Source organism: Felis catus, chromosome D4 (assembly GCF_018350175.1).
Source record: "Felis catus isolate Fca126 chromosome D4, F.catus_Fca126_mat1.0, whole genome shotgun sequence".
Lineage (NCBI taxonomy): Eukaryota > Metazoa > Chordata > Mammalia > Carnivora > Felidae > Felis > Felis catus.
The window spans coordinates 71,148,196-71,162,761 of NC_058380.1; the positions used below are offsets into that span (position 1 = coordinate 71,148,196).

Sequence of the window (14,566 nt, forward strand, 5' to 3'; positions counted from 1 at the left end):
CACAGGTGACAAAAAAGGTGAAACTAAAATCCAGGTTTTAGACCCGACAAACAGCTTCTGGGAGGAGAGAGAGAAAGGAGGTTTGGAAGAATGGACGGGAGAACCTCCGGAGTGGAGTTAGAACAGCAACACTCAAGACCAGTGAACTAACACCCTGACAAATTCCTCGGTCACAGAGCAGTCAGATTAAAAACCTAGTGCTTACATGCTTGTTTTGCACTGCTTTGGAATCTCATACCTACGTTTACTGGGAAATCATGACACTGTGTCATTACTGTCACCTACTAACTGTGAACGCAGTGAGGTTTTTCATCCTACTCTGCTCAGAATATGCCACACAGAATACACAGGTGTTGACATGCGTCAATCAACTGGAATGAAGTATAAAATCAGTTAGCTTCGTTTCACTTAACATAAGACAAATAACGTGAAACTGTTTAAGGTAGCCTAGGTAATTTTCTGACTTTCCTTTTCTTATAAATATCAGTGGGTTTCCTACAATAAAAAAGTAGGAATTTTCGTATGAGACTGAATTTAGAGTCCCCAAAGGTAAATGTGGTATTTTAACTTCCAAGACCATCTTTTTTTCATTATTTGTAGAATTTCCCAATTTTAAAAAACGTATATTTTCCTAAAGATACCACATAGAGTGTTTTGAATCAAAGAGACTTGGGTGTAACTTTTAAGAAATCAAGTAAGCCTACTGTCCTCATACGATGAAAGACAGTGAAAATAAACTATATATTATAGAACCATTGTTAAGCTTCGTTTAGGTAATCTTATACTGTCTCATTTAATACAGTTTGTTATACAAAATAAATGCCAAATGTTCAAATGATGCTTTTGATGCTAGCAGCGATGATAATGACCTGATGAAATAAGGCACATGTATCCTTGATAAAGCCATGGATGTTTTAAAATTCATGTCCCTATCCCTGGCAGGAGAATTCCCGCATTGCAGTTCTTGAATCTGGGAGTTTAAGGATTCATAATGTGCAAAAGGAAGATGCAGGACATTATCGGTGTGTGGCAAAAAACAGCCTCGGGACGGCATATTCCAAATTGGTGAAGCTGGAAGTTGAGGGTAAGGAGTTGCATTCCTTCCCATTCTGGTGCTGTTCGAGGGACCCGCCCATTCTACTCTGACGGCTGGACTGTTAGCTTGCAAAGGCAGAGATGTGGCTAGACCAGTCCCCTCCACTGTTCCTCATCCGACACCATAAGTTCAAAACTATGGAAAGAAAAAACTGAAAAGAGAACGAAGTGTTCACCAGTATAATAGGTCATATCCCATCTACTGCCCACAGTCACTGGTAATTTTTAACAAAACCAGACTAAATTCACTAAGATACTACAACAGTAGAACACCAGTTCAGAACTTCGGTCTGGCTTGGACAATTCTCCCTTGCTTATGAATTTGAAAAGCCTCCTTTTATCTCTTTCAGCCCAGAGACATGACTTTTTAAAACATCAAAAGAAAATAAGTAACTTCAGATTGTATTCTATCACAAAGGGTTGAAAAAGAATACAATACTGACTCCAAATGTCTGACTAAAAATGTTCCTAGCCCTATGAAGTCACCTTGTCAAACTAGTTTCAATTTTTTAAAATGTTCTTTTAAAGTCAACCAATTCAGCAGCTGGTTGGCAAGGTCTTCACTGAGAAATCATAATGCAGATAGGGCTAGATGATCTACCCACTAAAACTGCATCACATTTTGCTTACAAATAGAAACTACCAGCATGCCTGTGCTAGGTAAACAAAACAAATACAAAACTCTCCCCAGCTCCTCCTGGTCTATGCTACAGAACCCCTCCTACTTTTCTCATCTGTAAAGTGGGGTTGTTAGGAGTTGTCAGTGAGATAAGGTGTTGACGGTATCTAGCAGAGTGCCTGGCCTTTTGTAAACACTCAGTGAATGTTGACTGCAAGAATCATCACCTATTTTTCTGCTTTTCTCTAATGTGATTGATAAAGTGTTTGGACTGTCACACACTGGCCCAAATTATAGCTCAATGGGGACAGACTCTGAGAGCTCCCCATGGCTTACTTTGATTTCTTCCTACTCATTTAAGCTCACGTCTCTTCCTTCTCCATCATACACTTTTCTATTAGCTTTTAGACTATTTTTATTTCCTAGCTAGGCCATTCTCTCACAGCATTAATAATCTTATTTCCCACATTTGCTTCCAGTCGAGGTGACATGTTTATTATGTCATTGCATCAATTGCTCATAGAATTTCTATTAACTTCTCATTGAAAAGAATGAGGATGATAGGAATAGTGACTGTCAGACGTAAAAAAGATGTATTCTCGGCATAGTTGCTATAATTTAGTGTCTTCTGCATTAGCAATGGTATTTAAGGCTCAGTATGCTATAACCAGTTGATGTGACTTATTCAGTGAAAAATAAACATACCTGCATTCAGACACATTGACTATCTGCCTGGATTCAGTATTTCCTTGAACTGTATGTGGAATGATACAGAATGAATGTTATCCATTTGTATATAATATCATAAAGATTTTCCTCTTTAAGACATTAAATATAAGCCCTTTGTATTATAACATAGAATTCTGATAGTTTAGGTCCCTGTCTTCATAGACATTGAAATTGTTTGCTTTAGCAGTGACCTAGGGAAAATTAACACAATCACAATTAGTTGGAGTCCGTTACACAGTTTGGCCTTGCCTTGTCACTTAATTTTGCATCACACCTATCAGTAAAACTAAATACTATCTTCTTTCTTCTTAACATTTAAGTGGTCATGCTCGTCGCCTTAACAGTTAATAGACAGAGAGGTTTCTATTAAACTTGCTAGTATTGAGAGCTCATGATATCATTTAAAGTCACTCTAACAGTAAGATGATCGTTTTAGCACATATCTATTTTTATTCCATTTGAGTCCCTATTAAAGCAGCTAATATATGTGAAAATTCGTGGCATGCTTAGCACAGTTGCTGGTACATAATAAGCATTCAATAAATGGCATCAATTATAATTATTACTATTAGAACATAAAAATTGTAACAAATCTGTGTAGCTTCTCTTGAAGCTCGAAAGGTTGGCTTCCACTTCAAGAAACAGTTCAGGCATTTCCACAAGATATAATGCAGACGTGATCTATTTAAAGGAAAGGCCAATTTAACCTACAATTCAGAACAGGTGAAAAACCAACTGAAACGCAACTGGCCCAACCCCAAAAGTGTCTGTAAATGCCTACTAACTAGGCAATAGTAGAATTGAAGATAAAGCCAGGCCATAGCCGGTGAGGCAGATGAACATTCATTATGTACTGTGTCAGTACCTCTGAAAATTCGCTCGACCAAATTAAAATGAGAAGTCCACGATGTCACTCGATGCTGCCGGCTTCTAATGAGGAGCATACCAATTATGGGCTTGGTGGAGCATGCTCACTAAATCTTAGCTGCCATAACAAACATCAAACACCCTTCAACCCAGAAGTAAAGCTCCCTTTCCAGATTGCCATTCTCAGTCTGCTGGATGTCTGGGATGGCAACGTGAAGAAATCCCACATTTCTGTCCTATCTTAAAAGGTTCAAACAGTGACATACAAATTTACTAATGAAACCATCTCACTCATGCACAGCCGAACATGGACGTCTTTCCAAAAGGTGAGCAACGGGAAGGCTAACGTCTTATCTTTTTTTATTTTTTTTTTTAAATGTTTATTTATTTTTGAGACAGGGAGAGACAGAGCATGAACAGGGGAGGGGCAGAGAGAGAGGGAGACACAGAATCAGAAGCAGGCTCCAGGCTCTGAGCCATCAGCCCAGAGCCCGACACGGGGCTCGAACTCACAGACCACGAGATCGTGACCTGAGGTGAAGTCGGACGCTCAACCGACTGAGCCACCCAGGCGGCCCGGGAAGGCTAACATTTTAAAATGCTAGATGCTTACGTGGATCGCTTTATTTAATCCTAACAGTCGGTGAGGAAGGTCCTATCATTGTGCCATTCTACGAAACCGAGAAAAAGAGAGGACAACTAACTCACAGACGTGTCTAAGAGATTGATTAATGCTGAATACCGTCTGTTCTATCAGAGAACAGATAACCACATGTGACGTTGCCAAGAGCAGAGTCAGAACAGGGGCGAGAGAAAAAGCCAAAATTCTGTAAATGATGGAGAATGGGAACTGAAGAAAAGAGACAGTGGGGGGTCAACAAATTTTTCAATGAACTTGCCCGAGAAAAGAGAAAAGGCAAAAAGGTGAGCAGGAGCTAGAGGTATATATGGTTTACAGGTAATGTTGCTTGGCAAGATTTCTCTTTAAAATTTTTTTTAATGTTTACTTATTTTTGAGAGACAGAGAGAGAGACAGAGCACAAGTGGGGAAGGAGCAGAGAGAGAGGGAGACACAGAATCTGAATTGGGCTCGAGCCTCTGAGCTGTGAGCACAGAGCTCGATGCGGGGCTCAAACTCACAGACCGCGAGATCATGACCTGAGCCAAAGTTGGCGCTTAACCAACTGAGCCACCCAGGCGCCCCACAAGCTTTCTTTTTTAAAAAGATTAAAATATTAAAAAATACTGAAAATGTTAAAATATGAATGAGAAGAGCCTCCGAGAAAAGGACATTTGAACATAAAGGAGAGAGGGGGAATATTCAAGGGAATGTGGTGCTTGAGAAGGCAAAAACAGCACATTCAGGGGACAAGTAGAGTGATAAACCGTAGACAGAGGGTGACCACTTGTCCCAGTTTGCCCAGGACAGTTCTGGTTCACACCTGTTGTCCTGGCATAATTATTAATAGAGTCCTCCTTTTACTTTCAAAAGTATCCAGGCTTCAATAATAAATTATATGATCACCACACTTAGGAAGAAGGAACTTCCTTCCTTGTAATAGGAAGGAGAAAGGGGTGTATTCCAGTATAAACGAGTTAATGAGTTTGGTGAATGGAATATGAGAAAGCTCTGTTGGTTTCTATTTCCTGTAGGAAGTAGAAAGTAAGTTTATCTGCTGAAAATACTTCTGTAAAGGGGGGTGGAGGGCTGAGGAGAGTGGAAAGATTTTAAAATAGCTGTGGGGTATGAGAGAGATGACTCACAAGGGGAACTAGGACTCCTAGGTAACATGAAAGTTTTAGCAAAGAATGGGACTGTGAATGTGGAGTGGCAGAAAAAAGCAGAAGTTCAGAAAAAGGAGAATGGCACATCCAAAGGCAGGATACCATTGTGGAGTTTGCCAGGGAGGACAATCGGGCAAAGGATTTGGGAATTACTGCAAGAGAATGGTTACAGCAACGAATTATCTTTATGTACCAAAAATACAAATCTAGCATTAGACACTTATAGCGCCAGCAATATGACAGACAGGATAACATAAACATCTTCCTACTATGAACACCCAGAAATGCTGGGTTAGTCATACAATCCACAAGAATAAAATTAAATGTCCAAAGGCCAGGAATGAATAGGAATAGAAAAAACACAGCATTAAGCTCATGAGCTGGTTCTGCATCGTCCTGGAGGTAATGACACAGGTGCCCATATCTATAACTTAGAATATTGATTTTAAGACTCTTAAAGGAACAGGAGACAAGGCCTTGGGCCCCTGGAAAGTGGAGGTTAGCACTGGGAACCTTCTATAAGGGTTAGAATCACACAAGTAAAAAGATGGATCAGAAAAATTCTATTTGATGACAGAAAGACAATGAAGAGGCTTGTCTGTCTCTGCACTGCAGGTGTGAGGGAGAAAACCACCACATTTTTTAAAAAACGTTTATTTATTTTTGAGACAGAGAGAGAGAGAGCACAAGCAGGGGAGGAGCAGAGAGAGAGGGAGACACTGAATCCAAAGCAGGCTCCAGGCTCTGAGCTGCCAACACAGAGCCTGACGCAGGGCTCGAACTCACGGACCGTGAGATCATGACCTGAACCAAAGTCGGCCACTCAACCAACTGAACCACCCAGGGCCCCCAAACCACCACATTTTTAAATGAATCAATCTGTATTCAGTGCTTAGGACTATATCTCATGTAGGTCTGATATTGAATTCATACTGCCAGCAGAGACTGGGGTTCCGCAGCTAGAGAAATTAACATAAAAATTGATTCCAGGCCAAAAAAAGTTAATAACCAAAAAGCTTAAAAAAATACCTGACCCAGGTTACATAGGATTTTCATAATAAAGCCATACTGAGGAGGAGTTCACAAGGCAAAATTATAGCACCCACTGAAAACAAACTGCCTTAAGTGATAGTCAGCAGATGTAATATACAAAGGGATCAAAAGCCCAGGAAATTTAGCTAACACAATACAATAGAGACTCAAAATTAAATATGTTTAAACGAATTAAGACACAAAAGGAGAAAAAAGAACGAAAAAGACATTAGAAGAAAAAAAGCAGAATTACACAATTTTAACAAATGAAAAAATAGGATTATAACTAACATTCAGTGGATGAGTAACAGTATGCTAGAGATAAGGAGATAATGTACACATTAGAAGTCATCTCTTCAGAACTTGGAATTCAGTGCAGAGAAATGGAAAAGATAAAACAGAATTAAAGAAAGAATTAGGGATATGCATTACAGAAAGAGAGAAAAGAGAACATATAAGAGAGGCTATACCCAAAAGCATAATCACCGAGAAATTGCCAAAATTAATGAAAGACTTAAATCTTCAAGTACAAGAAGCACATGGAGTCCCAATCAGTAAAAACAAAGAACACGTATGTAAATAGTTTCACCCCAAGATGCATCATAATAAACATCAAACAAAAAGAGTGATCTTAAACTATTGAAGCAAAAAACCAGATTACTTATAAAAGACAATTAGGATGAAAGCAATAAAGAGGGTGTGAGGAAACCATTATTTGGTATCATCTAGTGGAGATCTTTTTGTTTGCTTCTAATAAAAATCAAACTTTAAGATATGTATACATTCATCTCAATAATTTAACTTCTGATAATTTATCTAAAGCAATTATTTGCACAAGTGTATGTTCAAGATTATCACAGTTTTTTATAATAGCAAAAATATTTAAGGAATTTAAATTTGCATCAATAGGAGACTGATAAAATATGTGACAAAGTCCCATGCAGCCATTGAGAAGAATGAGATCGATCTATACGCATTAACTTCTACAATTACCACCATGCATGTAACTTGGGTCTGTATTCCATCTCTGACCTTCAGTTTTCTCGCCTCTAAAAGAGGGGTAAAAAGCCTAGCACCTACCTCTTAGGTTGTTGCAACGATTACATGAATTAATACAGGGACACAGCAAATACTATATAATTATTTGCTGTTTTTTATTAAGTACCCATATAGTGCTTATTATGTGCAAGGTACTGTTGTCCTTAGAAATACTAACTCATTAGAAATACTAATGTGTTCATAAGTGAAAAAGTTACAGAACAGTATGTTTTATATATTCTATATTAGAGTGGATAACCAAGCTGTTAATAGCCATCATCTCTGCATGTAGAATTACATAGGAGGTTAACATCTATCATATACTTTATACAGTGCTATACTTTTTGGATTTTTACAAAGAGACCTTCATAATTAGGAAGAATCCATACATGTTACTTATGCTTTTGAAGAGATTATTTCCTCAAAACATTATACTATTTTGATAAAAATGGCATCAACCTTTCTGCTCATGATTTTATATACTACTTTTGCAGTTCTCTTGCTCCATTCTGTTCTAGAACAAAAGTTCTAGATTCAAACTTTGTTTTTGATTCCTATGTTGATTAGATATTCACAACACTTGGCTATTGGCTGAGGCTCTGGGGTTGAGGGGGAGGTCCTGATGAACAGAACACGAAGCATGCCATTTCCTTGGGGAAGGAATCCATCCATAAAGACAGTAAGTTTGAGACCCGCAAGAGGAAGTAAGGGAGCCACCTGGACGGAGGGGGAAGAGAAGGGGTTGAGAGAATAGCACCTGCCGGTGGATTCTCCCTCCCCCCAACCCCACTGATTCTTTTTTCTTACTATGAGCAGACCCGGAATTTATGATCCCTTAGTGCTTGGTGGATCCAACAATAAAATCCAACTTGGGTTCTGATTTCTCAATGAGTATTTCCTACAAACGTTTGGGTGTTAACTGACTCATAAAATAAACAAAGGTAAGGTCCCATGGAAAAGTGAAGGACTACGCTAGGTGAGAACTATCCAGATATACTGCTTTAAGATCGGTGGGAAGTATCTGTGATTTCCCAAATTCTGTAGGCACTTGAAATGTAGCAAAGAGTTGTCAATCTCACAACTGAGAAGGCTCTTTCTTAGAAAGGCTTAACCCCTGTCCATGTACCTCTGTGACAGTGGCCTTTAGGACAGGTAATGAGGGCCAGAGAAATCTCCGCATCATATTTCACAGATTCTAAGATGTTCATTTTAAATATTTACCGTATCTGGGGTGAATCTCGGTTTCTTACAATCATCGTTGGCCAGTATTTATTTTCTTTGTTGTGCATTTTAATATCTCTGAAATTGAGATTTATCTTACTGGTCTTAAAGGCAATCACATTTGGTTTGCGGTTTCTGCCGTGAAGCTGAGATCTTTCCTTAGCTGTCTCCAAATATGAGAATATTTAATGATAAAACAGAAATAAGTCAATTGTATTGGCTCGTAAAGATTTCCTCATGGTTAACTAGTAATATTCTTTCTGCTTGAGATCGTTTCTTTCAATCAGCTCCTCACAGAGGTGAAAGCATCATTTTCAGTGGCAGGGTTCCATGTGGTCTCCCCACCAACCACAATTATATTTGCTGCATATTAGTTTTGTTAGGCTGGAGACAGAGACAAAGTGACTTCTCAGTGCCCTATAGAAGGAATTATTTTCTTTTTTTTTTTTTTAATTTTTTTTTTAATGTTTATTTATTTTTGAGACAGAGGAAGACAGAGCGTGAACAGGGGAGGGTCAGAGAGAGGGAGACACAGAATCTGAAGCAGGCTCCAGGCTCCGAGCTATCAGCACAGAGCCCGATGCGGGGCTTGAACTCACGGAGTGTGAGATCATGACCTGAGCCGAAGTCGGACGCCTAACCGACTGAGCCACCCAGGCGCCCCAAGAAGGAATTATTTTCTAAGTCAAAGGAATTATTTTCTAAGTCAAGAGGCAGTCTAACCTGTTCCATGTTCTACTTTAGGTATGTATGTATCCAAAGAATGATCCATACTGTTTCTCTCCTGTATCTTCACTGAAACAGTTTTCTCCCGAGTACCCTAAAGGCCAGGAAGATAGACTCACAGTGGCATAGGGATGTGGCAATGAATAGGATGATTTGGATGGTACGGCTGGGATTTTCAAGGAAAGGCTGCATCATGGAGGCTTCAGATGACCTCTGAAGTGGAAGACGCTGATTTTTACTTTCCTGTTTTCAACCAGAAGGATACTCTCCCTTCAAAAAACCGTGTTTAATAAACACTATACCACAGAAATTAAACACTTTTAATATGATAATGTAATTCTGGTTGTTTTTTAGCTAGAGCAGAGAGGTTGCTGTTACGAAGTTTCTAATCGCTGGAGGAGATCCACTTAAAATTGTACAAATATCTCATTTTCTTGTATTTCCCTTACATTCTTTGACTTAACTATTTTGAAATGATTTACTTATTTGGAGCTGAGTGTGGATTTTATTACATTCCGTGAATTTCACATTCAGACAAGTTCTGCTTTGCATAGGGAAACTGGTTGAGTGTAGAATGTTTGCGGCTCGATTTAAAATAGAAGTATGGGGGCGCCTGGGTGGCGCAGTCGGTTAAGCGTCCGACTTCAGCCAGGTCACGATCTCGCGGTCCGTGAGTTCGAGCCCCGCGTCAGGCTCTGGGCTGATGGCTCAGAGCCTGGAGCCTATTTCCGATTCTGTGTCTCCCTCTCTCTCTGCCCCTTCCCCGTTCATGCTCTGTCTCTCTCTGTCCCAAAAATAAATAAACGTTGAAAAAAAAAAAAAAAATAGAAGTATGTTGGGATGTATTGGATTCCCTGTCAGTTGCATTTTCTACTATTACCTTGTTTACCCCTGGAGGTTTAAGCCGTGAAGGAAAATACTGGGCAGAAGAGGAGCTGGAAGCAAGGGAGGGTTATCCGTCCACAATCGCCAGTGGGAAAAGGTGGCTTAGCACCAGTCCAAAACTGCAAATGAGAGCTCGAGAAACAGACCAAGACCAAGAACAGAACCCTCTGAGGGAGAGGGTTAGTGCAGGCTTCCCAAATGTTTAACAAGACCTCATGTGCATGGAGCCTCAGAAAGCAGAACCCTGTCTCAGCACTTGAGAGAGGCATTTTAGGGAGTGAGGAGGGAGGGTGAGCCAACTGGCCAATGTAAGTGGCCTCGGTGAATGAATCTCCATCACTTGTCAGGGCCCTTGGGGGCTGTCAGTCTGCTTCCCTGAAGTCTAAGGCTTTATTGTTAGGGCTGATTTGGTCTTTCAAAGGCTTTTTTTTTTTTGGAAGATTATTTGCAGACATGCAGTATATCAGACAACAGTAGAATCCCAAAAGATAAAAACAAATTATTATATACACACATTATATATATATGTATATATATATACATATATACATACACACACATCTGTATATATGCATATACGCACATACATCTGTATATATGCATATACACACCTACACACATATACGTGCGCACACACACACATATGCGACGTCCCAGAGGCAAATATCAATAGACGTACCTGTAAGAGATCAGCACGATTTTCCAAAATGTTAGACTTCTGTCTGCCTTCTTTCCTAGACATCAGATTTCCTTACTGCACCTGGAAAAGTGGAAGCCATCATGTAATGTTTACACACCATTTGATTTGCTTTTTCCTTTGTTTATGCTGCAGCTCTTAATATGACAAATGCCACAGAGAGAGGTATTTAAATCCCAACGTGTGTGCTGTGTTCTCAGTGATTGCAATTTTAATAAAATTTGCGGTGGCCCTGTTCCCGGCATCAGTTCTACTTGCTTGATGCCACTAACAGGTTTGATTTGCTGTCATGAGTACATTGTGTGTCTAAACACTGAGCCAGAGAAAAAGGCATAAACCTTTGCTATCCCTGCGGGTGACCGTGGGGAAAATTAAATCTGCATGGTTAGTAAGGTGCATGCTCTAAAAGAACAGTTCTACCCACTGATTTCCACTTGAGGGACTATTATGTTGTACTCCCATCTCAAAAGCTCTTGGGTGCTTTCAAGAAACACTGGTAAAGTGGTCCTTTAGTTGAAGAGTTGCCAGTGAAGTTCTCTAAGGAAAGAGGTTCTATAATGATCATAGCACTGAACAGATAATATGTCAAGTTAAAGAACAAGGTGGCCCTCTTTAACTGCAGGCGTGAAGGAAAAAAAATGTGACTCAAAGATTTGTCTTAAATTGTTTAAGTTGATCAAATTGTTTAATATAATGTGGATATCATATTATTTGAAACGAAAAGTTACTGTGCATACTCTAATTATGCATACTCTAATTAGAGTAAGCTTTGATTTTCACTTTTTAGGTATTAAAACGAGAGACACAAGTTCAAGCATACATACACAAAAAAGGAAAAGTTCTTTCCCTTTAATGTATTAATTCATCCAACACAGACTCATCTCACACTGTGCTAGACAGAGAGAGAAGGCCATGCCTTCACTGGCCTTAATTTCAAAATGTAACAGTTTCAAATCATGAAAAGATATAATGGAAAGCTATTAGAACTTCCACGGCAATACGGAATTCAAATAACGTTACCTTCAGTTATTTCCTTCAGAAATCTAATATATGACCTTCAAATTGTAATTAGTATATTCATCTCCAGGAATGATAAACTAGTCAAGCATGATTTTGAGAGTGAACTTCAATGTTCTGGCTGATAACATGGGCTCTAGATTCTCAAGAAAGCTGCATGGGCTCCAGAGTCTGGAGTAAACTCCGGAGTTCAGATCCTGGTTCAGATCCTGACTCTACCACTCACCGCCTGTGTAATGTCAGGAAGGTTACTTAGTCTCTTTGTGCCTCAGTTTCCCCACCTGTAAAATGAGGTCAGTAATACTCTGTACCTTATATGTTGTATTTAGATCACACAGAGCAGTCACTCAGATCCTAGTTTTCAGTGTTAGTTCTAGGACTAATGTAACTTTTGCACAATGGAAGCATTGATTTAAAAACACTTGTGGAGATAGTTACAGCTTTTTACTCTATGTGGCATATTTATCTTTGAGGTAGAAGCAATCAAATTCAATGGCAAAAAAACAAAACTGAAACAAAACAAAACCTTACATCTTTCTTTAAATAGAAGCAATTTTTATTAATTTTGGTTCCATCAGAAGAGTAATCATAGATTTTAAACCTGAAGTCATAATCCAGTCCCTCATTCTGCAGATCAGGAAACTTGAGACTAGATGATCAGTACTTTTTCCCAAGTTAGCAAGGAGCCTGGACGTCTTGGTTCCCAGGCCAGGATATCTTCCACTGCCCCATTCTTGAGTTTTTCCTTTCTCTATGTTTATGTTTCACAGACCAGCATGCCGGAGTACCCACATGCTTCAGCATCAGACAGATCTGAGTGCTAATCCTGACTCTACCTCTTGCTAGTTACGTGACAATTTCCTCAACCTTTGCAAGTCTATGTCCTCATTTGTGAAATGGGGGCACCATTAGTTACAGTGTAGAGTTCTTACAAGTAGACTAAGAGAGCATATATACCGTGTCTGCATGGTAACTCTTTGATAAATATTGGCTGTTGTTGGTATTGTTGCCTGTTGTTTACATGGTTTACATTCTACCCAGAGAATATTACTGGTTAGCCTTCTCATATTTCACAAATAGAATGTCAACATTACCAACTGCTCCTCTTGTTTCCAAAGAACATAAATCTACCCTCAATCAGCAATGCTTTATACCTGCATGCTTGGTACTTGTTAGAGATTATAACTTTGGTTTGGCCCCACTGTGACAAGTGATGGGAGAAAGCTTCTCTAAGAAGCTGTGTGAAGACACGCCCTTACTGGCAAACTGGAAAGGGGCTGGTTAGAGTCAACCTGTACAAAAAAGATAGTCTACACAACAGGAAAGTCAAAGCAACCTTAGCGTGCATCTTGAGCTACTGCCTATTTTACTCACTACAGAAATAGCTGTTTGCCAAAAAAATCTTGTTGAAAATATCGATCATTCCATCACTCACTGCTCCAAGGTAAATCCTAAGTGAGAAATTGCTTTAAAAATTTAGCACATGGGGGAGAAAATGGTCTCTCCTGAGAAATTGGCCTTTTGTTTCCCTTCTTGTAGTGAGAATGCTGTACTTTATTTTTACTTTGTTCTTTTGTCCTATCTGGCATGTATCTCAGAATCCAACTTGGAGCTAAGTCATAGTATCTATTACACTAAACCAACCAGAAGTCTCCTCTTCCCTGATACTAATGGGCTGTTATTTCATTTAATTCACTGTCACATGATTGATCATATTCACTTCAAAACCTCTACGGTTGGAAAGGGATGGAAAAAACCCAGTTGATGGATTAATGAAACTCCTCCTCCAAGGTAGGGGTTCTCAAACTTCAGTGCACATCAAAAGCATCTGAAAATCTTATTAAAAAGAATAGCTCTAGGGTGCATTCCCCAGAGATTCAGATCTGATAAGTCTGTGTTATGGTCTTTTAACCATTTCCCAAATGATCCTCACCAGGGTAGTCTACAACCCACACACTGAGAAACATTAACTTGAGGATTTCTACTTGGAATGTCCTTATTCCAGACAAAGCGTGAAAATTTAAGGAAGAAGTTCGCTTATCCATAATTAGGAGCGTTAAGAGTTAAAATGAGCTTCATATGTATTCATTTGTTGAGTGCCTATTATATTTCATGGAATGAGGCTATTCCTAAGGAAATGGAGATAAAGACATGCTTATTTCTTGAAAAGTTTTCAAATTTGGTGAGGAAAATGCGCAGACAAGCAAGTAATTACAGTAATGAAAGTTTAATTATTTGCAACGATAGAAGTTTGTGCAGGATGCGTACACAGGACAGGGAGATGGTGGGAGGTCAGGGAACCTCAGAGAGGGGAGGTCCAACAAGGCTTTGATCAGTGAACAGCAGCTCACGGTACACATCATATATCACAGTGAGGGGGTACACGGGATGCAGGCTTTTCATGAGAGAACAGGCTGCCACTGAGTCAGGAAGTAAAAGCCAGACTAGGGAGTATGAGAGAGTATCTATTGGGATGCCGTAAGAACAAGAACCGGCCGCAATTTGATTCACAGACTAACACTGAGATTATAACCCCTGGTATCGTTTCTTAGACATGGTTTTCAAAGGTTATCTCGCTAGCCTGGGGACCTACAGTTTGGAGGTCTGTGGTCCTACTTGGGCATCTGGAACTCCAACCCCAAGGCCACAGAAACGTCCCCAAGCCACTTTAGACAACGAGGATAATACGGTGTCACTTACGCTTAAGGTTATGCCTTCTGTTTCTTTTCTCAGCTAAAATTTCTGGTGAGCTAAAATAATAATTTAAAAATTGAAAAATTCTTGTTCTTAATATACTTTACCTTCTTTTATTGCTGTCAGAACTCACGTATCTTCCTTTTCATGAGATTAGGTCC

The 14,566-nt window shown here is 39.4% G+C and overlaps 2 protein-coding genes across 4 annotated transcripts in view; one reads left to right on the plus strand and one right to left on the minus strand.

The window, feature by feature from the left end:
• The window catches only part of SVEP1 (sushi, von Willebrand factor type A, EGF and pentraxin domain containing 1), a 351,417-nt gene that overhangs the window by 285,171 nt on the left and 51,680 nt on the right, over positions 1–14,566 (minus strand). The window contains exon 2 of the mRNA XM_045043475.1: positions 10,677–10,757. The gene's annotated coding sequence lies outside the window, so the exon portion shown is untranslated. The remainder of the gene's footprint in view (positions 1–10,676; positions 10,758–14,566) is intronic.
• MUSK (muscle associated receptor tyrosine kinase) overlaps positions 1–14,566 on the plus strand; it is a 97,300-nt gene that overhangs the window by 21,114 nt on the left and 61,620 nt on the right. For all 3 annotated transcript variants that reach the window (XM_045043477.1, XM_045043476.1, XM_011288501.3), the window contains exon 5: positions 943–1,084. In XM_045043477.1, the coding sequence (XP_044899412.1) occupies positions 943–1,084 (142 nt within the window). The remainder of the gene's footprint in view (positions 1–942; positions 1,085–14,566) is intronic.